This window comes from Schistocerca cancellata, chromosome 5 (genome assembly GCF_023864275.1).
Source record: "Schistocerca cancellata isolate TAMUIC-IGC-003103 chromosome 5, iqSchCanc2.1, whole genome shotgun sequence".
NCBI classification, from domain to species: Eukaryota; Metazoa; Arthropoda; class Insecta; order Orthoptera; family Acrididae; genus Schistocerca; species Schistocerca cancellata.
The window spans coordinates 479369443-479396726 of record NC_064630.1 but is presented as its reverse complement, the minus strand read 5'-3'; the positions used below and the strand labels follow the sequence as shown (position 1 = coordinate 479396726).

Genomic DNA, 27284 nt, shown 5'->3' with positions numbered 1-27284 from the left:
CATTTTCGCTTCCATTGTGGAATATGTGATTGCCAGTAAGGATAACTGTTCATCTATGCACAGTTCCATGAAACAGGGTGAGTGTCAAATGCTACAGTGAAATCAATATCTAACATTTTGGTAACTTCATTATTTTGGATTTAAGAAAGTCTTCAGGGTATAAGACACGATAATGTAAAATGATTCAAAATTTTAGCCACTTCTATAGATGGCTGAAACTCTGAAGAGCTATTGACAGTAACAATCGGCATCGAAACCTACTTTCAAGTTTGTTTATGAGTTATTCAGAGGATTCCTTGCAAATGGTCTTTTTGGTAAGATAGGAAAATTTTTAAGGAAAATGAATCACTGCTGTACAAAAATCTCTTATTACCGCGTAGTTACTGTTATGTGTTGTGCAGCCATTATCATATGATGTTACGATCTGATTTGATCCCACTATCTGTCCAAGTAAATGAGTCCATAAGGTGTTTCACAAGAAACAAGTTTCTGTTTACAGGATTATAAGTGTTCTCAATACTGCGTTTTACTGAAACAAATATACACTGTGAATTAATTGGTAATGAACAGCGACACTTGTACAGAGTAAGTCCAGCCACTACTGCATAATCATTTCCCTAACAGAATACTGTAGCAAGCAATTGTTACTGAGACTGCCATACATAAATTGATGAACTTATTTGGGTGCTGATATACATATTTAATTACAAAGTGCTTTATTGAAAAGCATTAAAAACTAAATTAGAATTTAATTCTTAGTTAAGAATAATAGTTCGTATATTGACAACCAGTGACATGAAAACACTCATATTCTTGTTCATATGTAACCAAGGTTTTACAAACTTCATCTGTCCTTTTCATAATTTTCTTTGAACACTGTTACATATTCTCACAAATGGAAAGAAAAAAAATTGGGAGTGATGATATAGCAGTGTGGAGATAAGTTATGAAGTTTCGTTTTAGGGAGCATTGTCACTTCAGTTTCAATTCAGTAAGGCATGTTGACCAAGTAGGTTTAATTTGTAGTTGCAACAATGACAATGATTATATTTTTGTAGCGTTGCAACATTACCGAGATTTGAAAATAATGTCATATGGTTTTGGTGTAAGAGTAAAGCCCTCAAGAGTAGAGAAATTCAGATCAGTACCATCAGCTGGAAGAAGTTGAAATTTTTGCAAGATTCCGGTAAATATCTGAAATAAACAACATTTTGCCATATCTTGTCCCAAACACCGACGACGACCTGAAAGACAAATCGAAGCTGTCAGATATTGATCACAAATTACGTTATCATTACTCATCACATTATCAATAACTCACCAAGACCAAATGGTAAGAACGCATCATCCTCTCTAAGCTGCCCAGTTTCAGTAATGAAACGCTCTGGTCGATACACTTCCGGATCACCCCAGTGGTCTTTATCCATATGCAGTGCCCAGATATTTACCAGGACAACTGTATTCTGCATAAAAACACAATAGTTGTTTTAAGTTAACATCTGATTAAAGTTAGAAAGTAATATAAACTTATATTTTTAAGTACAGAGTAGAGATGGCAGTGTTACATTTGTTGATATTATTTTTCAGGCTATAAGTAACGGTATATCTGAAATGTTTTGAATTTAGAAATTTTTATCTATAAAATACATTATGACATGGGAAATAACACCCAAAGGATTAACCATTACTCACAGATTTTGAGATGTGGTATGATAGAACTTATGCTGCAGTTGAAGTGATGCAAAATAAACGTGCTATTTACACTCTTAAAATGTCCAGAAAAGCGTTATAATAAGTCTACATTTCATAAACACCTCCTGGAAGGTCACCTTGCCGGAACCTCATAAATAAGTATTAGGCCATTTGCTGACAAACTGCTATGCTACTCTGGGTTATGGGCAGCCATTACTAAACACACTTACGGCCTGCCTCTGGGAAACCATACTATGCAAATTTGCAACGCTAACGTTATTTTGAATTGGAATGTGTGGCAGAGTCCTGATATACAATCAAAAGATGGTGGGGCATTTCTTACATCATACTACGGTGTTCTCTCCTATTGTGGTATATGACTACTTTTTTGCCACGATAAAGTTCTACCTGCAGCCGAAAAGGCAAACTGTGGCAGATGCTGCATCCATGCCTAGCAAGTGTAAGACATTGAGCGAATTGTGGTCCGTTAACATTCGAAGCATCCTTGCCTGCACATAGACTAAAATAATTGCTGACAACTGTGCTAACCACCAACTAGAATCTTTTCCACCAGCTATCAGTTCTCAGAGGAGAATCAGTTGATAACAGCTGATACCAGCACTGATACCATTGTCTTCCTAAACCAATCATCTGTAGCTTATAGCAATACTTTTCTGAAATGCTTGTTGGAATACAGCAAATACAATCTGCTTATAGTGGGAAAGATTGTGGTACATGTTTAACTTCGATTTTGAGAACTGGAAGGAATAAACAAAGATGCAACAATACAATAGGCATTTATGGTATCCACACAATTTCTTGTAATCTTTTATTCTTTTGACTTCTATATCTGGAATAATTTTTCTCTGATTTTATAAGTACAGTGTATTCTCATATATTTTATGCGACTGAAAGTTACATATGTTCCCTGACGAACCATGAGTCTTGTTGCAGTGGGAAGGCTTGGAGTTGTAAAGGTACAGGAAGAGCTACAAAACGATTTTAACCAAACAATCAATAGTTTAGATCGATGTTATTTTTATAACAGATTATTAATGTCTGAGGAAAAAACTACCGTATTGATCTTTACCTACCAAAGACTGGAAATGATTCATACTATTCTAGCAGTGGGCAAACAGTGTTAAGTTTTTTGGAATTGTCTTAGATTTCCATTTAATTTGGATCCCTCCTATAGAAAAGAAACGAGCCTGAGGCTGTAAAATGAAAACAGCTGAAAGGATCGAAATGTCTTTGCCTGCAGATGAAGGTGCTGAGGTCCCAAATTTGGCACTAGAGGGACAGTGGTGCACACCCATGTGACCACAGAGTGAGCACGCGCGAATGTCGACTGTCCACTGCACTCAGTCATGCTGGAAATAGTGAAGTGGGAGCTTCAAAAGAAGAGACAACGGGTGTAGTGCTTTCCTAATAGTGGAAGATGTTCGGGGAACATAAATTCATCAAAGAACGGTACAAGTGTATGGAGAGCAGAGCATGTCCATTGCAAGGGTCAAGGTGTGGTATGAGCTGTACATGGAAAGATCTCACTGGCCAATGATGCACAGTCTGGAGTGCCACACCACATCGAGACTCATTGTCCAGCAGGTGACTAGTTAATGGTATAGTCTGCATTGTTCCTGGGTTTCCTCCATCCACTATCAAGTAATCGATGATGGCTTGCATTAGTGCCAGATTTTCTGCCTCCTCCTCCTCTCCCACATCTCTAGTGTCACAGTTCAATTGGTCTACACATAAAATGGCGGGAAATTACAAAATCCAAGATGGTGATCTTGGGAATCCGAGCACAGCCCAATGACGTCACAATTCAAGATGAAGGACGAGGGAACATGGGTGCAGCCAATGACGTCACAATCCAATATGGTGGACCTGATGGAAATGGGCATAGGCTGCATGGTTGCCAGATTTGCCCCTTCTCCCTCTGACATCATGAATGAAGTCTTGCATTGTTGCCAGATTTCCTACACATCCTTCTCCCCTTTCTGATGTAGCCCAGTTGCTCTATGTATAACATGGTGGGAAATGCAAAATAGCCCAATTGTGCCACAGGTTTTCCTCCACCCCTCTGAGACCATAGCTAAGAGTGCAATTGTCCTAAGTGTAAAAATGTAATATGGGACATTGTCCTATTGGAGTGAAATTCCAAAAATTCAAGATGGCTTTCTCAGATGGCAGTCCTAGAAATAGTAACTCAGACCTATGATGTCAAGATCCAAGATGGTGATCCAAGAACTACAAGGAATGCAGGTGCAGCCTGGATGGTTGTCGGGTTTCCCCAGCCCTGTGACGTCAGAATTCAATCTCGTGGACTTGAGAGATTTGGATGTAAGCTACGTGGTTCGTAGGTAACTTGCGCTAACAAGGGATACTTCCCATCGCACCCCCCCCTCAGATTTAGTAGTAAGAGGGCTGGTGGACAGCCCGTCAAAAACGGAACGCAGATCAAGCATGAAAACAGGAAGAAGATGTACTGAACTGTGGAAAAAGCAAAATAGAAACAGTAAACGGACCAAGTGCAAGAAGTGTAACACAGAGCAGTCTGCAACAGCCAAGGGGTAGCGGTCGAATGGTTACAGTGGTGAACTGGAAAGCTCCCTCGACCTAATTTTTTTCCCGCTGTTCGCTGTACTCAAATTTGTCAACGTGCCACAGAGAGGTGTAATGAACGGATCTATAATGAAAGTTGATTCTGCACTGCTTTCTATTAGTAGTTGAAAGGAAGTGGCTTTCGAACGGGAACTGCAGACGTTTGATGACAAGGCGACAATTCAACCGAATCCTCCACCAGAAAACACATGTGACGTGTCATAAACGGCATTACTAACAGTACGTGTGTCTTATGACAGGAATCTATTATCGACGCTCCTATTTTGTACGCCTGGTGAGTTAGTGAGATATGCCTCCTTGCCCGATTTATATGTTCGTGTGAATGTGAATATGATCACTCCTAAGGACGTGATGAAAACATAATAGCTTGTCACATCAGCTGCAACAAATGAACGCAACAGTTTCACAATCACACAGTTCCTCAGTGCTCCGTCAAATCATATGTTTTTAATGTTTTTGAAGTTGCATCCCGTTCTGGAAGTTTTGACTCATGAAATCATTTGTTGTAACATAGTTCACACCCGTCTACTTGTATTCATTTCTGTGAGGCGTTTACGTGGTATCTCGCCTGCTCTCACTATTCATCACATTTACTTGCGACGGTAATGTATTCTTACCACGTCACTCATATTCTATGAACAATATATAATATGACAACTGCCAAGACTACTGAAAGAGAACAAACATTTCGATGACTGGATGGAGAGTTCATAATATTGTGAAAAAAAATGAAAATAAATGGCCCGCTGGAGTTTCGAATACGGTTCCTTCCCTCTGTAGTCCACTACCGTGACCACTATTTTTGTTTTCATTCTGTTCATTATTGTTCGTTGTATTTGGTCGTAGTGGAGGTCACATGAAATCCGTTGAAGTTCGTTGTTGATCTCACAACTCAGTTTTTTATTACAGAAACCAACTATCTCTCTGACCGATTACGCTGAGCTATCGTGCCAGCTAGGTATCACTGGTTTTCCTTAACTTCCTGATGTCACACTCCATTTGTATTGTTTGAACAACTGAGATCTTGAGTTTAGAACACAACAGTCCACTTTCCCTATGTTTAAAGTAGTGGGGTATTCAAAAACATACATATCCTAAATTTGAAATATATATATATCGCTGGTGCAACCCGCACGCTTATCAAGCAGTTTTAACTGTTTTTCAAGCATTTGCCACTTGAACCGGTCCGCTTGCAGAATCTGCACTGCTAAGTCCACCAGGTGCCTCGTCTGCACTGTGCTGATGCATCTCATGCCGAGCACAGATATTTTCCTCACGAAGCAGATTAAGCTACTTGACAGAGAACCTGGTTCGTTATACAGGCGCCACATGATGAGATGTGGTGCATTGGCTGCTGTAGTATGGAATAGGAAAGGTGTTCTGCACTATGAGCAGTGTGAAGGCTTGTAGGGCACCTATGTAGATTCGATTCTGAGACAGAAGCTTTTAGTGACACTGAGACGAACGAACCTAACATCAGAAGTCAGAACACATAAAGAAGACTACTATGTCAGATGTTGAAATATCGCGGGCAAAGCGGAATCGTTTGTATAGAAACCCGAAAACGTACAACCAGTCAACCACACTGAGAAAAAGTTAAAAAATCCCGTCGCCCACGCCATCATCGTGAACGCATTATCGAAACAGAACAAGGTTTGTGAACCCGAGAGAAGTGTGGAAGTTAGGGGAGTGGCTTGGAACACATGATCATTTCACTTGTTTAGCCATGCTCGCGAGTATGTGTTAACGTATTTAGATGGTGGTACACCTTTGAAATTTCTGGAACTCTAGAGAGTGATACTTGTACACAGTGCTCACGGATTGCAAACACGCTTATGGTTTTAACCATCGTCTACCGCAAGCTGCCATCTTGTATTCTGTCACATTTCGTTACAGATTGTACTTACAAAGACCATTACCAAAAGGCACATTTCTGACCAGTATGATGATAGCGAACATTTCGAATTGTGCAGGACAACAGTGTTTGATGTCTGAACTCAACAGTATGCTGCTGATTTTGTACTAATATCACGAACAGAACACTTCTCTCTCGCAGTATCTGCCAAGAAAACGTGGGCATAGTGGTGAGAGAATCTCACCAAATCCTGTCACTGACTCAAAATCGCTACATATATGAAACTAAACAGCTCGGTTATGTCCAGACTACTTGCAAGTCTACCGGATGTGATGGAGAAGATGGTTTTAGGAGTTTGATACAGCTTTTCGCAATAGGTCATTCCCTGAAATTCATCTGTATATAACTGCAACACACAGTCAACGTAGCGGATAGCAGGAATGTCATGACCGCAGGCATTAGACTATCGTTATGATGAACTACATACACCCTCAAACCAATGTAGCACTATTCGATCTTTGAACCACAGACACCGACCTGCTGAAAGTATAGAGCATACACAAAGCGAATTTTACTGTTTCTCCTATACAACTATAATGATATTGTGTACCTGTAAATAGATTCAAATGGTTCAAATGGCTCTGAGCACTATGGGACTTAACATCTGAGGTCATCAGTCCCCTAGAACTTAGAACTACGTAAAACTAACTAACCTAAGGACATCACACACATCCATGCCCGAGGCAGGATTCGAATCTGCGACCGTAGCAGTCGCGCGGTTCCGGACTGAAGCGTCTAGAACCGCTCGGCCACCACGGCCGGCTGTAAATAGAGAACTCTAAAAAACAACGCTATTATCACCACGCAGGGAGGTGGAATTTGAAGACTGACCCTAACAGTATTCTGTCATATTGCTCGTAAGCTTATTAGTGTGACAGATTCCAACGTCAACAGGTAAGTAACTTGAATTTTCAGTTTGGTGTCTAAATCAAAGAATTTAACGTTGGAAAGTTTTACCAGCGCTCTGTATCCAAACTAAAGCAATCATAGTCCATATTTCAGGTTTTCTAAGTTCATACTTACAAGTGTTCCAGGCACTTCTAGACGTGACACAGTAGCATTTTTATCAGCATCAGTCCTGCCCTGGCGCAAACTACTGTGGGATGACAAAAGTTATGGGATACTTTCTAAATCAAGTCGGATCTCTTTTTGCCCGGCGAAGTGTAGCAACGCCACGTGACATGGACTCAACAAGTCGTTGGAAGCCCCTGCAGAAGTACTGAGCCACTCGTAATTGCGAAAGTGCTGTCTGTGAAGGATTTTGTGCACGAACTGATCTCTCGATTATGTTCCATACATGTTCGATGGGTTTCTCGGGCGGTCTGGGTGGCTAAATCTTTGTCCAGAATGTTCTTCAAACCATTCACGAGCAGCTGCGGCACAGTGACATGGTGCATTGTCATCCAAAAAAGTTCAATCGTTGTTTCGGAACATGAAGTTAATGAATGGCTGCAAATGGTCTCTAAGTAGCTATCATAACGCGGACCTACTCCATTCCATGCTAATACAGCCCAAACCACTATGGAGCCACCACAACTTGCACAGAGCCTTGTTGTCAATTGGCGTCCAAGGCTTCGTGGGGAGTGTGGCGTACTCGAACACTACCAACTAAAATCGGGAGTCATCTGATCAGACCACGGTTTTACAGTCATCTAAGCTCCAACCGATATGGTCACGAGCAATGAAGACGCGCTGTGGGCGATGTCGTAATGTTAGGAAAGTCACTCGCGTCGATCGCCTTCTGCCACAGCCCTTTAGCGCCAAGTTTTGCCGCACTGCCCTAAGGGATACTTCTGTCGTATGTGTCAGATAGATTTCTACGGTTATTTCACGCACTGTTGCTTGTCTGTTAGCACTGATAACCCTAAGCAAACTCCGCTGCTCTCGGTCGTCAAGTGGAAGCCGTCGGCCACTGCATTGCCCATGCTGAGCGGTAACACCTTAAATTTGGTATTCTCAGTACACTCTTGACACTGTGGAACTCGGAATACTGATTTCCCTAACGATACCGCAAATGAAGTGTCCCATGCGTCTAACGCCAACTACCATTACGCGTTCAAAGTTTGTTAAATCCCATCAGGCGACCATAATCACGTCTTCACGTCGGAAACCTTTCCACATGAATCACTTGAGCACAAATAACAGCTCTGCCAATGCACTGCCCTTTTATACACTGAAGAGCCAAAGAAACTGGCACACTTACCTAATATCATCAAGAACCCCTCGAGCATACAGAAGTGCGGCAACACGACGTGGCAAGGACTCGACTAATGTCTGAAGTAATGCTGGAGGGAACTGACACCATGAATCCTGCATAGCTGTCTGCGGAAAAAGCAATTTAGCATGTAGCTATAGGAATTCTCCAACTAGTGCAACATTTCTTCGCGGCAAACTGCAATTGTTGTTGTTGTGGTCTTCAGTCCAGAGACTGGTTTGATGCAGCTCTCCATGCTACTCTATCCTGTGCAAGCTTCTTCATCTTCGAGTAACCACTGCAGCCTACATCCTTGGTTCAAATGGCTCTGAGCACTATGGGACTTAACTTCTGTGGTCATCAGTCCCCTAGAACTTAGAACTACTTAAACTGAACTAACCTAAGGACATCACACACATCCATGCCCGAGGCAGGATTCGAACCTGCGACCGTAGTAGTCCCGCGGTTCCGGACTGCGGCCGGCTGCAGCCTACATCCTTCTGAATCTCTTTAGTGTATTCATGCCTGGATTCCTTTTACGATATTTACCCTCCGCTCTTCCCTCTAATACTAAATCGATGATTCCTTGATGCCTCAGAATATGTCCTTCCAACCGATACCTTCTTCTCGTCAAGTTGTGCCACAGATTCCTCTTCTCCCCAGTACCTTCTCATTAGTTACGTGATGTACCCACCTAATCTTCAGAATTCTTCTATAGCGCCACATTTCGAAAGCTTCTATTCTCTTCTTGTCTAAACTAATTATCGTCCATATTTAACTTCCGTACATGGCTACACTCCATACAAATACTTTCAGAAACGACTTCCTGGCACTTTAATCTATATTTGATGTTAACAAATTTCTCTTCTTAAGAAACGCTTTCCTTGCCATTGCTTGTCTACATTTTATAGGTATCCTCTCTACTTCGACCATCATCAGTTATCTTGCTCCCCAAACAGAAAAACTCATGTACTACTTTAAGTGTCACATTTCCTAATCTAATTCCCTCATCACCCGATTTAATTAGACTACATTCCATTATCCTCGTTTTGCTTTTGTTGATGTTCATCTTATATCCTCCTTTCAAGACACTGTCCATTCCGTTCAGCTGCTCTTCCAGGCCCTTTGCTGTCTCTGACAGAATTGCAATGTCGTCGGTGAACCTCAAAGTTTTTATTTCTTCTCCATAGATTTTAATTCCTACTCCGAATTTTTCTTTTGTTTCGTTTACTGCTTGCTCAATAAACGGCTTGAATAACATCGGAGATAGGCTACAACCCTGTCTTACTCCCATCTCAACCACTGCTTCCCTTTCGTGCCCCTCGACGCTTATAACTGCCATGTGGTTTCGGTACAAATAGTAAATAGCCCTTCGCTCACTATATTTTACCTCTGCCACCTTCAGAATATGAAAGAGAGTATTCCAGTCAACATTGTCAAATGCTTTCTCTAAGTCTACAAATGCTAGAAATGTAGGTTTGTCTGTCCTTTATCTTCTAAGATAAGTTGTAGGGTCAGTATTGCCTCACGTGTTCCAACATCTCTACGGAACTAATCTTTCACGAGGTCGGCTTCCACAAGATTTCCATTCGTTTGTAAAGAATTCGTGTTAGTATTTTCCAGCCGTAATTTATTAAACTGATAGTTCGATAATTTCCACACCTGTCAACACTTGCTTTCTTTGCGATTGGAATTATGATATTCTTCTTGAAATCTGAGGGTATTTCCCCTGTCTCATACATCTTGTTCATTAGATGGTAGAGCTTTGTCAGGGCTGGCTCTCCCAAGGCTGTCAGTAGATCTGATGGAACGTTGTCTACTCCCAGGGCCTTGTTTCAACAGGTCTTTCAGTGCTCTTTCACACTCTTCACGCAGTATCATATCTCCCATTTCATCTTCATCTACGTCCTCTTCCATTTCCATAATATTACCCACAAGTTCATCGCCCTTGTATAGACCCTCTATAGACTCCTCCCACCTTTCTGTTTTCCCTTCTTTGCTTAGAACTGGTTTCCCATCTGAGTTCTTGATATTCATACAGCAATTAAGAAATCATCTTTCACGCCCCACAAGATCGTGTCAGTATTCCTCCTCCTTCCAAGCCAACAACATGTTGTTTTTTTCCATACTGAACATCACTGTGTTGTCATTTATCACTTTAAAAGTGACCATTAAATATTTTCACGAAGTCAGCTAACCCTGCACATTCTGTGTGAAAGGAAATTTTGGCTTCAGTATTAAAATATCCATCGATATCTCTAAATAGCCAGCAAAAACCACAAAATATTTGTATTTATACGTAGATTGCTTTTCCTGCACAGTGTTTAGTGGAAAGACCAACAAAATTGTCGGCAACGCTACCCACTTATGGGAGACTCACTTTGACAGTAGATGAGGAACACGTGACTGCAGCAGCCGTTCATTCTAAAATAAATAGAGAAATTGAAATTTAAAGAAAGAAAAAAGTCAAAAAGTACATGGTATCACTAAATGGATACGCTGCAACCGATGTACGTAGCGTTTTAGTACATTAAGTCATTGCGGAGAAACTTCAAAAATGTACACTGAAGAGCCAAAGAAACTAGCACACCTGCCTAATATCGTGTAGGGGCTCCGCGAGCTCGCAGAAGTGCCTCAACAAGACGTGGCATGAACTCGATTAATGTCTGAAGTAGTGCTGGAGGGAACTGGCACCATGAATCCTGTAGGGCTATCCATAAATCCGTAAGAGTACGAAGGGGTGGAGATCTCTTCTGGAGAACACCTGCAAGGCATCCCAGATATGCTCAATAACGTTCATATCTGGGAAGTTTGGTAGCCAGCGGAAGTGTTTAAACTCAGAGGAGTGTTCCTGGAGCCACTCTGTAGCGACTCTGGACGTAGGGAGTGTCACATTATCTGGCTGAAATTGCCCAAGTCAGACGGAAGCACAATATACATGAATGGATGCAGGTGGTCAGACAGGATGCTTACGCACGTGCCAGCAGTCAGAGTCGTATCCAGACGTGTCAGGGGTCTCGTATAACTCCAACTGCACGCGCCCTACACCATTACAGAGCCTCCACCAGCTTGAACAGCCCCCTGCTGACATGCAGGGTCCATGAATTCATGAGGTTGTCTCCATATCCGTAGGGCGCTGATGACCTCGATGTTGAGCGCCCATAAACACCAACACACACACACACACACTCCATATCCGTATACGTCCATCCGCTCGATACAATTTGAAACGAGTCTCGTCCGACCAGGCAACATGTTTCCAGTCATCAACAGTCCAATGTCGGTGTTGACGGACCCAGGTGAGACGTGAACTTCGTGTGGTGCAGTCATCAAGAGCACGCGAGTGGGCCTTCGGCTCCGAAAGCCCATATCGATGATGTTTCGTTGAATGGTTCGCACGCTGACACTTGTTGGTGGCCCAGCATTGAAATTTGCAGTAATTTGCGGAAGATTTGCATTTATGTCACATTGAACGATTCTCTGCAGTCGTCGTTAGTCTCTTGAACGATCTTTTTCCAGCCCCAGCGATGTCGGAGATCAGATGTTTTACTGGATTCCTGATATTCACGGTACACTCGCGAAATGGTCATAAAGGAAAATCGCCACTTCATCGCTACGTCGGAGGTGTCCCATCGATCGTGCATCGACTATAACACCATGTGCAAACTCACTTGATAACCTGCCCTTGTTATAGCAGAACCGATCTAAAAACTGAACCAGTCACTTGTCTCATATCGACGTTGCCGACCGCGCCGTTGTCTGCCTGTTTACGTATCTCTGTATTTGTATACGCATGCATATACCAGTTTCTGTAGCGCTTCAGTGTACCTTGTGTACGCGATACCATCGTCATCAGTATATGTGCATATCGTTGTACTATGACGTTTGTCAGCTCAGTGTAGATGATGAGTGACTAGTGTTATAAGTTTACGATCGAAGAAGATGCGCAGATTCGTGGTCCGTAAGACGTGTATATTTCTATTGTCTATTGTCAAACCAAAATTTATGAAAGATGTTTATATTTTATTAATATGATTAAGTCATTTTGGAAATAATTGTGGAAGCGGGGAATGTCTGCACCAAAGTAGTGTTGATACAATTTTAAAAAGGGCGGAAGATACCGCGTATGGATACATTTTCAGAAAAGAGTGCAAAAGACCGCGCATTGATACATTTTGTAATGCTAGCAGGGATAGTCTGCACCAGAAAGTATTGTTGGCGGGAGAGACCGCACTTAAGCGTTCGTAGGAAGTCAGTAATAAGCGAGATATGAAGCGAGTCGGTAGCAGGTGTGAAGCGAGAAGTTCAGAGGAGCGGTGTGCCTGCCAGCCACCAGCTATGATTTACAAGAGATAAGAAACGGATGTACAGAGACATCAGCTAACTATTACCATGAGAGGAACTAATATTATTGAATTATTATTATCATTTTTTTTTTGAGAAACCAAGAGTACTGAATGTGTATTTGCGCAATGCTAGTTGTAAGATTATTGTAAAAAGTAAGTGCCATTTGAACGTTTGTAAAATCATTTCATTACCAACAGTAAATATTTGAAGAATCGTTTTCAGAACATAATTAATTTTTGCCAGCAATATTGCATTACTGATTATAATCCATCCCAAAAACCATCAACTTAAAACTTTGCAAAATTTTATTGTTGTCAAGAAAAAGTTTAACTATGAATTACGCAACTTCAGTCAAATTAATTAAAGAATAACGTCAGCTATGCTATTACAGAATAAAGTCAGCTTTGGTAATAAATACAGCCACTTATTATGATAGTCCACCAGCAGTTAATAGAGTATAGCAAAACAGAGTAAGTATATTCATGTCGCATTTCGATGTAGCAGTTCATGGCGATCCAGCAACAATAAAGAAGGTAAGGAACAGTTTTGGGTTATTGTAGGTAACTACTGAGGGCCACGACGACAACAAATTCTATGTTTCGTCGAAATAATCAGCAAATCACTTTTAATAGGCAGCATTTAAATCTGTATGCGAAGATTGGCCTTATTATTATTGAGAAAGAGAATTAATTTCAAAGAGAAGATTTCATTTGTTATTATTAAGGAAGAGAGAGAAATCCTAAGGGAAGGTTTCATAGGTTATTGTAGAAGGGAAGGTTGCGTAACAAAAGAGATAAAGATGAGACGGGAAGGTTTCACTTGGCGACATCGAATCAGTAAGACTCTTTAGTGAATGTACTGTGAAAATGAATATACTGACTGACAATTGTATGAATAAGCTGGTGTTAAGTGGCGCAACGCTTATACTAAAGTGTATACCTTTAATTCACAGCTCATCGGCAATTCTGTTTGCTCTATTGATTCTGCATTGAAAAGTGTTTGTTCAGTGTTGAATCCGCTTTGAACAGTGATATATTTTGTTGCGTGTGCTAATTATAGATAATGTCACGCAGAATAATTACTCGTTCTCAAAATGATAAAAGTGTAGAAAATACTGACGAGAAATTCTTTTCAGGAATAGACAGAAATAATACGTGTGAAAAATCCGGTAGTGAAACGTTAGGTGAACAGACATTCGAGAGTAGTAATAATATGGAATCTTTTGACTAACAGTCAACTTCAGAAATGCCAACTGGTAATGAGACATTAGTGCAAAATAATTTGCTTTTAAATACAACAGACGCTCCACAGCCACAAATTACGCGAAGCAGACATAATAGTTTCAGTAACGAAACCACTATAATGTAGTCAAACAGTGTGACTCCATTACGTGCCGAAACAGATTCAAACGGTATACAGCTACACAATCTGCGTAGGAGATAAAAAAGTTTTATTGATGAAAATTCCGAAACAACGGAAGAAGTGACCGATTACAGTCATCTGAGGATGTTCAAATGAACACAGATGTACAACCTTTAACAACGAATACAAATACAAACAGAAGTCAATCCTAAACGGATCCAATAATGGCATTTTTGTTACAAATGAGACAAGACATGAATCAAAACTTTAACAGAAGGGCACAAGAATCAGCAGACCTAAAAAGCGAAATCAAGGCAGGACGAGCACACACAGATCAGAAATTAGACAAAATGTACCAAAATCTAAAACACGAAATCAAAGTAGAAATTCAAGTAGTCTCTGAAAACTGTTAACAAAACGCTCACATTGATGAACGTTCTAACAATCACACAGAAAACTGTTTCATACGTCACCGCAAACTGGTGCGATCGCAAGATAAAGAACGAAAAGAACTATTACAAACAATTACTAAACAGCGAAAGCACGACAAAAAGAAAGTGTGTGCTCAGGGAAAAACTTACGTAGACATATAATCACATACACTCGATATCGGAAGAAATCGAAACAGATAAGGAGACAAATATTCAAATACAAGAGAGGCTCACGGAAATCCAATCACACACAATTGAGGCGAAAATTTCTACAGACACTGATATACATAATATTAGGGATAAATTAACAGAAGAAGTTCTGACACTAACTGACAAAATAGAACACATAGAAATCAATCAAGACTCAGAAAATTTGAAAGCAGATTTTAAGAAAGTAACCAAAAGTAATCGTAAATTACGAAACGAACTGACAGAAAAGATCAACGAATTCATTACAAGAATAGACCTGTTAGATACTAATAATGACAGTAAATCAGATGACACTATACCAGATTTATAGTAAAGATACGCAAATTACAAATGTGCAACAAACAATCGCAGACCTAGAATCACATAATAATTTGTTAATCAGAAAATCAATTCTTAACAGCAAGGGATAGCTGACACACAAGAAACAACTGCAAAAAATCAATTCCAACAGAACACACACCATTACGACTTGCCTCAGATGCACAATACATATAATGTCGGTAGACTTCAGAGAGTAGGATATCTTAATCAGGCAGAAAGACACATAAATTAATATGCACAACATTACGAAAATAATTACACACAAAGACATGACAATTTCGACCACAAGCATTTCCTTACAATGAGAATGTTTAAAACATTTAAACACGACAGGACACAAATACATCCGCTAGGCTGGATCCAACAATTCACTGCGGCACTCCAACCGTCATAGCCAGTTCAACATAAGCTGGAATTTATTATTAGTTTTCTTGAAGGGGAACCAGCGAGAAGAATGCGACCAATTGCTAGACAGTGTCTTTCAGTAGAAGCATTCCAGGAAGTATTTCTAGCAACATATTGGTCAGATACTACACAGAGTAGCAGTAAAGATCGGCTAATTAGTCTGTCAAATTTCGAGAATTCTACTTTCCCAACAATCACACAATTTTTCGAGTATATGGTTGAACAGAACCAATACCTCAATGAGCCACACAGTCAATCCGCATTAATACAGCTATGTATTTCAAAACTCCCCTGAGCATTAAAAGTGTCATTATTAACAGGCCAGCAAAAGGACAGTGTGTACGCATTTAGAGACATCCTGCAATTGCTGGAGGTACACCTGGCAGATTATGCGTTTGTTAATAAGAACTTTTCACGACATAGCGCAAACCAGACAAACAATGCTAATTTTGAGCAAACAGGATTTGGCAATAACAAGCATAATAAACGCTTTCACAGCGAAATCGAAAATTTTAATCCAGAATACACACAGGGATTTAACGAATAGCAGTATAATAACAATGTACATTACAATTCAAGACAGCAAAAAAGTCATCCAAATAACACGACACATATACGATAGGAAATGCCGAACCGGTCAAACTCATGACTCATCGCCCAGATAAGGGGCCAGGGGCAAGCCATTATACGGGTCAGCCGCAAAATACACAGAACGAACAAAGACAGCCTTTTCAGAGAAACACGCGTGCCTCGCCGTATAACCACAGCTATAACGACAGAAGGAGAGAAAACGAACACCGACCGCAAAGGACATTCTACAGTGATAATTTTCATAGAAATTCAAACAGTGCACAACAGCAAGTTATCGTATGAATGTACCAGACACAAGATCTCATCCGGTACCTATCGCTAATAATCAAAACGGTAGAACAGTACAGCTCATAGAAAACACACAACATTCCCCGACAGGAAATGAAATGTCAGAACATTTATGACTAGAGATAGCCTGTGATGAATCTCTAAATGACGACACTATGGATAAGGACAGAGAAAAGATAACGATAGAGAATGCCATTACATTCGACGACGTGCGAGACACATTGTTACACGAAAAACCGGTCACACAGAAAACTATATGCCACCCAATAATCCAGATAAATTTAAAGTCACAAAATATTTTATTAATACTTGATTCAGGCTCATCAATGTGCGTAATTAACGAAAACACATTTAACAGATTCAATAGCAATAATGGTTACCCAGTATTCCCGTTAAACAAAACTAAAGTTAAGGGAGCATTTCCAGGAAAAAGCATTGAAGCCAAAAGACAGACACAATTAACGTTTGTTTTCACAGGGCAAACTTTCCACAGCAATTGTTGGATAGTTCCACATTTAACAACTGATATAATATTAGGAATGAATTTTCTCGTACACTACGACGCAAAGATTGACTTTAAATCGCCATACCTAACATTACAGAAGGAAGACAGTGAAGTGATAGTGAGATTTCAAAACATAGTATCCTCAGAAGAACAAAATATGCACAGGATCGAGATTATTGCAGATTCTAAAGATAACGATTGTTAATTCACACTATACACACAATAACGACACGGCAGAGGAAAATGAGTATCATGTATTAGAGACAATTACATGCAAGGTTGGAGATAGTGTAGTAAAAGACGACACAGAATGCACAGAATTAGAAAATATTCTAGTGCAACATAAAACAGTTTTTAACAATGTTCCAGGAAAGATGACAGGATTTATGTACGAATTTCAGGTAAAACCACACGAGACTTTCAAAGCAAAACACTATCCAATCCTGCATATACACACAGAAGCAGTTAAGAAAGAGGTACGAGCAATGATTGATCAGGGTATAATTGAACCAGCAGCAAGCCAATATATAAATCCATTACACATCGTTGAAAAGAAGGATGGATCACTCCGTTTAGTTTTAGATTCACGTCAGGTTAATAAAATAATCATTACAGAAACTGACCGACCACAGACGTTAGAAGAGTTACTGCAAAAGTTTCATGGCACCTCCATATATACCACCCTCGATCTCAAATCAGGATTTTGGCAAATCCAGTTGCATCCAAATTGCCGAAAGCATACAGCGTTCCTTTGCTTTGGTGAATGTTACCAATTTTGTAAACTTCCGTTTGGACTAACGATTTCGTCTGCAGCCTTTATACGAGGCATGAATACAATTCTCCCACAGCATCTTAAAAACAAAATTACTACATATGTAGGTGACATTCTAATCGCAGCAGAAAACTGGGAACACTCAACCACACTCTCCAACAATTACTGAATACATTCGAGCAGAACGGTGTAACTATAAACCTCCGTAAATCTGAATTTGAAAAAGCCTCAATACAATTTTTAGGTCGTATCATTTCACAAACAGGTATTGCACCAGGCTCCGACAAATTGCAAACATTGAAAGATATCGACATGCCAACAAACAAGAAGGAACTTCGGAGCTTTTTAGGCCTTATTAATTATTTTAGAAAATTCATTCATTATAAAGCATTAGACACACCCTTGCTATACCAGCTCACAAGTAAAAACACAATTTGGTCATGGAATGAAGACGTTGAAGCTGAATTCGAGAATTTGAAAGAAGCGTTACAAAGGGCACCTTTGTTATCACATCCTGACCCAACACAAAACTTTTCCATTGCAACAGATAGTTCAACTACAGCACTAGGAGTACATATTTTCCAGGAAGGAGAGGAGGAAGGTAAGACAATCGTTAAACATATTGCGTTTGCAAGCTGGATACTTTCTCCAGCAGAGCGCAATTATTCTGTAACAGAATTAGAGACGCTATGCGTAGTATGTGCATTTAAGAGATTCCGCCATTATCTGTATGGAAGACGCGCCACAGTATATACCGATCACCGAGCAATCCAGTTTTTATTATCAGCAAAACTTACGCATGATAGATTAAGCCGTTGGAAATCATATCTACAAGAGTTCGACTTTACTATTGTACACATTCCAGGTATGCAGAATATTGTTGCCGACGCACTATCGGGATCTATACACCATAAACGATTAGAGAGAGAACATACCATTTGCCACAACAACCATAGTATTATATATATCAAACAAGTAGCTTTCGAAAACTTCATATCACCAGCATTACAGGACAGAGAGAGAACAGCAGAAAGATGAAACACTAAAAGAGATTGTAACGCTTTGGCGAGGCAAGAGCAACGCAAAAATCAGACATAATTACACTATACATCAAAATATTCTGTTTATTCGCTCATACCCAGACGGCAACAATTGGCTTTTATGCATTCCAGAAGGGATCAGAAACAAATTGATATGGTATACGTACCTAAGCTATGCACATTACGGAGCTAGGAAGTGTTTTCTAATTCTTCGACAAAATTGTCACTCACATCAACATTGTGGAAAAACACATTCGCAAAGTTATAGCATCCTGCAAGATATGTCAGAAAGCTAAATCATCAACAGTATCACCTATTCCATCACTGTATCCTATCATACCGGTTAAGTTAGACACATGTCAGCAGTAGATCTTTTCGGTCAAATCCCCAGAACAAGTAACGGTTATAGTTATATTCTAGTAGTCATATAACTAACATCCAAATTTGTAACATTTTCTCCACTAAGGAAAGCAACAGCTAGAACAGTATCAAGAGCATTTGTAAGAGATTTTCTATCAGTAGTAGGACATATACAGAAGGTTATTTCAGATAACGGACCGCAGTTTAGGTCAGGCATATGGAAACAGATGTTAGAGAGTAAGAACATAACACCAACAAACATATCAAGATATCACAGTTCTTCTAACCGGTCAGAAAGAATAATGAAAGAGATCGGGAAACTATGTACAATTTATTGCCACAGAAAGCATACAACATGGGACGAATACATTTCACAGTTTCAGGAAGTAATAAATGCAATACCTAAAGAGTCAACGATGCTCTCACCCACTGAATAAACTTACTGAAATGATTACTTTTCAAAAGAAGCGTAGACTTCGTCATGGAGGATAATAGATATGGCACTAGCGAACATTAAACGAGTTGCAGATCGTCGGAAGAAACAGCAGAAGTAGGTAAGTAGATTACACATAAAGGGAAGAACCGATGCAAAAAATTTGAACTTCTATATGCAGGACCGTACAGAATTCGAAATATTCCGCACGCTAATGTAGTACACATTGAGACACGCAGAACAAAAAAATCGAGAGGAAACCATCATATGTCAAACATGAAGAAATTCTTAAAATAGAAAAACCTTCTTACAGGGATACATATAGACAGAGTACAACAATGAGCTTTTTGACACATTTCAGCAAGCCCGAACACAGTTATTGTCGAAATGTATTTGTATCATTCACGACCTGTGAAGTAATATAACAGTATCTTTATGTAATTATTTATATGAGCACCAGATTATGATTTATTTGCAGGAAATGTATCTGCTAAAGTCACAGAAAGTGATATAGTTTGTATAAAGGTACTTGTCTATTTTCTTTAAAATGTTGATATCTAAATGTACTACTAAATTCCACTTACAGGAATATTTGTTTATGTTATTGACTGTCACGTAATGTTGTATGTACTGTAGGCTGAATTCACTACAGATTAAAAATGTGTTTTGTATGTAATTGTTTAAAACTATAAACTTTTTGTACAGTCACACAGGGTGACATATTTTGTCCTTTTAAAAGTAAAATAAGAATACGGCAAAGATAATTTATATGAGCACAGAGGAAATAGATGATGTAAAATGTGGTAATAACGGTATCAACCACATCCGTGAACCTTTTGACAAAATGCTTATACCTGTACCTTAATTCCTATGCATCCCCATGGTTATGGAGCACAAACAAAGTGAATAGTGAACCTTCGATGTTTTCTATGAGGTGTCGGCATACCAAGAGGAACACCACAGTCATGATGTACGTCAGTAGGTGCTTGCATACCAAGATGCACACCATCACTACTAATGGACAATTGGGGTTGGAACTCGTACCTGATGTAGCTGGGGCAACTCAGGCAATTCGACAGTTAACTTTGTGTTTGGATACGCTAAAACTATGGATCAAAGAGACGACAGAATCACATGGTGAGACCTGGTGCTGTGCTATGTGAGGGAAAGAAACGGACTTTTGAGTGCATTCACAGACAGTTGCCAGGCTTTGACCATGCTACCCAATTCCTTTTTTTTCCCTTCCTTGAATATGGTACTAATAGATGCAAATTTTACCAGTGAAACAAATCTATAATGAAACATAAACTATCTTCTAATTTTTTGCCATTCATTACTATTAGAGATATAAATAGCTTTCACTACCTGATGGACACTTCCAACTTACTGACTCATATTATTTGTATATTTTGATGTATTATCTTTTGAATATTCTCTTTGTTAGACTTAGGAAAACAAATTCTTAACACACTATATGTATGTGCTTTACTGAAAGAAATATTCTATCATTAACTTACTTATTACTACACATATTTCTATAATCCAATTTTCCCCTTACGTCAAGTCCAAATGACTTAACGACGTAGGAAAATTTTAAGGAAACCCAGTGGAGGGTTATGTAAGACGCGTATATTTCTATCGTCTATTATCAAACCAGAATTTATGAAAGATGCTTATATTTTATTAATAGGATTAAGTAGGAATAATTAATATTTGTCATTTTGGAAATAATTGTGGTAGCAGGGAATGTCTGCACCAAAGTATAGTTGGCGGGAGAGACCGCACAATGATATAATTTTAAAAAGGGTGGGAGATAACTCGTATGGATACATTTTCAGAAAAGAGTGGGAAAGACCGCGCATTGATACATTTTGTAATGGTAGCAGGGATTGTCTGCACCAGAAAGTATTGTTGGCGGGAGAGACAGCACTTTAGCGTTCGTAGGAAGTCAGTAGCAAGCGAGATGTGAAGCGAGTCGGTAGCAGGTCTGAAGCGAGAGGTTGAGAGGAGCGGTGTGCCTGCCAGCCACCAGCTATGATTTACAAGAGATTATAAATGGGTGTATAGAGACATCAGCTAACTATTATCATAAGAGGTACTAATATTACAGATTTTTTTTTTGAGAAATTCAAGACTACTGAAGGTATGTTTGTGCAATGCTAGTCGTAAGATTATTGTAAAAAGTAAGTCCTGTTTGAACGTTTGTAAAATCATTTCATTACCAACAGTAAATATTTGAAGAATCGTTTTCAGAATATAATTAATTTTTGCCAGCAATATTGCATTACTGTTTATAATCCATCCCAAAAACCATCAACCTAAAACTTTGCAAAATTTTATTGTTGTCAAGAAAAAGTTTAACTATGAATTACGTAACTTCAGTCAAATTAATTAAAGAATAACGTCAGCTTTGCTATGAAAGAATAACGTCAGCTTTGGTAATAAATACAGCCACTTATTATGACAGCGCACCAGCAGCTAGTAGAGTATAGTAAAACACAGTAAGTTATATTCGTGTCGCAGTTCGATGTAGCAGTCACATGGATATCCAGTAACAGTGAAAAAGGTAAGGAACAGTTTTGGGTTATTGCAGGTAACTACTGAGGGCCACGCACGACGACGACACATTCTATGTTTCGTCGAAATAATCAGCAAATCACATTTAATAAGCAGCATTTAAATTTGTATGCGAAGATTGCACTTATTATTATTGAGAAAGAGAATTAATTTCAAAGGGAAGATTTCATTTGTTATTATTAAGGGAGAGAGAGAAATTCTAAGGGAAGGTTTCATAGGTTATTGCAGAAGGGAGGTTGCGTAACAAAAGAGATATAGAGGAGACGGGAAGGTTTCAGTATCTCACTAAAACACTGTTGTTTCACTAACATTTTCTATGGTTTGTACTTTTGCGCCAATATAGTTTAGGGAGGTTTGCACTTCAAGTCAATCATGGAAAAAATTTTCATTTCTGCGATGGAATTTTCTTTTATTAACGGTTTCCAACTGAACATTACGTAATTTGTTATAACATCTGTCAACGCCTCTGCTCTGTATGGTGTGACGAATAAGATGTACGTCAAAATTTGTGCACCTTAGAGGAGGGATATAGGAATTTAACTATAATGACAAAACGTTCTCTCCATTACTCTTTTTATGTTTAAGCTATATAAGACGTCAGGGTACCTTGGAAATGCAGAGCGGAAATCGATTGTATTTCAGCTAGTTGCAGACGGTAAATCAGAGTGATAAGGGAGAACAATTTTGCTAACTGTATTAAATATCAAACTACCTATAATCACTGTTGGTCTGTACAAACAGACGAACTAACTATACACATGGACAGAAACAGATGTCACAACATCTAATGGTGAAGTATTTCAAGGGTAGAAAGTCAACTTCTGAACTCTCAGAGCTTTGTTTGAAAAGTGTGGGTACTCAGACGAAATTTCTCAACAGTAAGTTTTTCGCTGTTGTCTGGCTTAGGTTTTAATCAATGTGACACTACAGATGTACTAACCTCTGGAAGTCTGTAGCGGTGCAGCGTGGTGTCTTCGAGTACCCGTCGACATCCACGTATTGGTAAGACATGACACATTCTCATTGATTCCGTCAGAGCTGCTCTGGTGTAAATCAATCTACAAATGGTAAATATTTTTGTAATTATTTTATTGACATGGATTCACAGTCATCCTTTTTATGCGAATTACACAAGAACATATTACAATGGTTGAGGTCTCATTTCTTTATAAATCACATCCAGCTAAATGTTTGTTACAGAAGCATACGCTGAAACGTTTTTAAGTATAATGAGCGAACAAAAATGTCTCAGACTTCTAAACAATTAAATATTGTAGTGCGCATCCTCCTTTGAGCGATACGCCTGAGAATAATAAAGTACAGTCAAAATAATTATTGGTCAGAGCATCGAAACAAAAGATGCTAAAATTGAGGTCGAAATTTTCCTATCTTTTTCGCAATTTTGATTTATCGATGAAGATTACACACGGTTTGCATTTCGATCGTCGTACAGATGCAAAAATGACATATTATATTTCATATGGCTCTGACCACTATGGGACTTAACTTCTGAGGTCAACAGTCCCCTAGAACTTAGAACTACTTAAATCTAACTAACCTAAGGACATCACACACATCCATGCCCGAGGCAGGATTCGAACCTGCGACCGTAGTGGTCGCGCGGTTCCAAACTGTAGCGCCTAGAACCGCTCGGCCACCTCGGTTGGCTATTATATTTCATACTGAACTTTCGGAAGGACTGTCTCCTTTTCCGGTTATAGTCCATCGTAGGCCGCTGAAGCAACAGAGTGCTCCACGAAACCGAAGCAAGAACAACACGCAGGATGTTCCAGTCTTCGGAGGATTTCTCCTTCATGAACTGGTCTACAAGGTAATACGTATCTAATGCCTGGTTACCTATTCAGTTAATTCTCTACATGGTCCTACCTAGAGCTAAATGTTTCAGGAAACTTTTTCTTAGTTGCCAATATGAAAAACCAACAACTATATAAAGGAACATCACCAATGAAAATTTGTGCCGCACCGCGACTCGAACCTGAATTTTCCGCTTTGCACGAAAGGAAATCTTAATCACTTTGGCTATTCGTCCACGACTCAAGACGACACGCAAACCTAAATACGATGCCACTCTTGTGTCACGACCAATACTCGTACACACATTATGTAATTCTCCTACGCGCGAGGACATTTTAATTGAAAGTCGCTGCTTGGTATCAGTGGATAAACACTACAGTGCAATGTCTGTGTTGTTAAGAAGAAGGATGCAATGTTCCTTTGGTCATGCATGAATGTCCTCATCTCTACGGGAATCATATAATGTGTGTACGAGTACACATTCTCAGGGAGCCACGATGCCTATGGAGTTTAGGATCTGGCCGTGGATCGCGCACGGATAAGTAAAGCAGTTAAGCTTGCGTAAAACTGGAAATCGTTGTTCAGGTCCCTGTCCGGCACAAATTTTCACTGTCGCCAGTTTCTTATACAGCTGATAGTTGTTCATATTAGCAGTTGGGAACACATTCCATGTATTTCATGACGCCTATAGTCGCCGCAGCCCCTGCTCCTTCGGATATACATGCAGATCCGAAGGAACATTCAGTTGTTCTTCTTAACAACAAAGGCACTGAAATATATTAAATGTTTCAGTTTCGTCATTGATATGTGACGCTACTGCCTCATTATCTAGTTTGCTGAAAACGTGAATCTTTCAGTTTGTTTTAATTGTCCTTTGTACTATGGTAACCATTATAGGTGCAACTGCCCTGCGGTCACAAATAGCAGTTTCAGCGTGCATGCCCTTAAAGAGGTCAAGTCTATTTATTAGCATTAGTTACAATAAATTTCCACCCAATCTTGCAGAACATCAGGGAAGACAACCTCTAAGTACACGACATTTACATACGAGGCATCATGGCAGACATTCGGTTGCTACATTTGATCTACAGGTCAGAGGTCGCTCGATATTACGCTTCTGAGAGCACGGATTGTCAATGCGCCATAGCCGGCGGAAGCTTGCTTACGTCCAGATCTTGCCATAGCTGCAAGGCATGCATCACTCATGATATCTGTACTATTGCATACGATGTCTGCCTGTTCATGATCACACACATCTGAATCTTCTGACAGATAGACCATCGTCTGGTAATAATAACGACTTAAGCACAGCTGTAATAATCTGCCTATGCATGTTTCATTTCCCTCAAATTAACAGCGACTGAAACTAGGAAAAATGAGCCTGAGAAAGTTTCATTACAATAATGGGCATATAAGTATTTCGGCACTTTAACTGTAGTATGGAAAAATATAATTTTTTTAGTAATTGTGTCTCGTAGAGGGTACTTAAAATTAACTAGTTACGATTGAAAACAGAAAATTTTATGCAAACAAAACGGTGCCATTGCCTCATAATTAATAAAAATGATCAACCTCAATTATCTTTATCAATGGACCTGAGCTAAATCCATCACTAAACAGCTGGAACCGACGTGAGTCTGTAAGTAAAATCCTTTCTCTACAAACTATTAAACTGCCTCATAGAGAAACTACACATACGTTAAGCGTAACCTCTTAAGGGTTTTGTCGTTATCTAACACATTTTCATTTATGTTACAATTTTTATTTAGTACGTCTATTGTTTATATCGAAACTTTTCTAGTTAAATATTAAACTCACTGTCGTTGCTAAATGTCTTGTTATTAAGCTTTACTTTGCAATAGTTCCATAATTCAGTTCAGGAGATGTGGTCTCATTTCTTCATCATGCTGACTTTTTGAAGGTCGTGTATTTCTTTGTATGAGGTCACTCTTTTGCGACACACAGGTTAGCTTTGATTGTTCACCAAGTAAGTATTTTAATTCCAAGTAAAGATGGTAATAAGAAACAAATGTCAATAAGTCACAGCTATTTTTGTGCTCCCTAAGTGCCTAAGATGAACGATCAAGAAAGATTGATCATGATGATGATGTTTGGTTTGTTGGGCGCTCAACTGCGCTGTCATCAGCACCCGATCAAGAAATAATGGAATGATTGCAACCCATATAAGAATTGGTTGGTTGGTTGTTTCGGGGAAGGAGACCAGACAGCGATGTCATCGGTCTCATCGGATTAGGGAAGGACGGGGAAGGAAGACGGCCGTGCCCTTTGAAATGAACCATCCCGGCATTTGCCTGGAGCGATTTAGGGAAATCACGGAAAACCTAAATCAGGATGGCCGGACGCGGGATTGAACCGTCGTCCTCCCGAATGCGAGTCCAGTGTCTAACCACTGCGCCACCTCGCTCGGTCATATAAGAATTCTAGTAACAGGTTATGATGGAACAAAATGGGGGGACACGCTATTGGTAACTAAAAACACTAAATTGAGATTATGCGTGAAATTAAATTTCTGAGACAGATAATTGTACCACAAAAAATTATGGATATGGAAACAGATGAAGCCTTTCAAAAATTAATTTCGTAAATAGCCGCTGTTGGCTAGTTAACTGTATAGTTAAAGCAAAATATGAACTCTAAGGAGAAAAAAAAAATAAAAACAAAACAAAATAGAAAAGAACAACGCACCAGAAGGAATTATTCTGTTGGGACGGAGATCGGTAGCTGCGGATGTACTTGTAAAGAGCAACAAATGATTACAGTATCAGAAAAATTGGTTGATTTATTCAAGACAAAAAAATCACAAATTGAGCAAGTCAATATCACGCTGGTCCACCTCTGGCCCTTATGTAAGCAATTATTTGGCTTGGCACTGGATGATAAAGTTGATGGATGTCCTCCTGAGGGATATGGTGGCAAATTCTGTCCAATTGGCGCGTTAGATTGTCAAAATTCCGAGCTGGTTAGAGGGCTCTGCCAATAATGCTCCAAACCTTCTCAACTGGGGAGAGATCCGGTGACCTAGCTGGCCGAGGCAGGGTTTGACAAGCACCAAAACAACCAGCAGAAACTCTCGCTGTTCGCGAGCGTACATTGTTCTGCTGAAAGATAAGCCCAGGATGGTTTGCCATGAATGGCAGCAAAATGGGGTATAGAATATTGTGGACATACCGCTCTGCTGTAAGAGAGCCATGGATGATAACCAAAGAAGTCCTGCTATGAAATGAAATGGCACGCTAGACTATCACTCCTGGTTGTAGGGCTATGTGGAGGGCGACTGTCACATTGGTATCCCACCGCAGGTCTGGGTGTCTGCAGACTATTTCATTGACTGGATTATAATTGTATCTCTGACGTCGATCTGTTGTAGAATTTTAGAACAT

At 39.6% G+C, this 27284-nt stretch overlaps 1 protein-coding gene across 1 annotated transcript in view; it reads right to left on the bottom strand.

The window, feature by feature from the left end:
* Positions 1 to 407: 407 nt before the first annotated feature.
* The window catches only part of LOC126188612 (methyl farnesoate epoxidase-like), a 143592-nt gene continuing 116715 nt past the window's right edge, over positions 408 to 27284 (bottom strand). The window contains exons 7-9 of the mRNA XM_049930214.1: positions 7256 to 7328; positions 1322 to 1463; positions 408 to 529 (exon numbers count right to left, since the gene is read on the bottom strand). Coding sequence (XP_049786171.1) covers positions 408 to 529; positions 1322 to 1463; positions 7256 to 7328 — 337 coding nt within the window. The remainder of the gene's footprint in view (positions 530 to 1321; positions 1464 to 7255; positions 7329 to 27284) is intronic.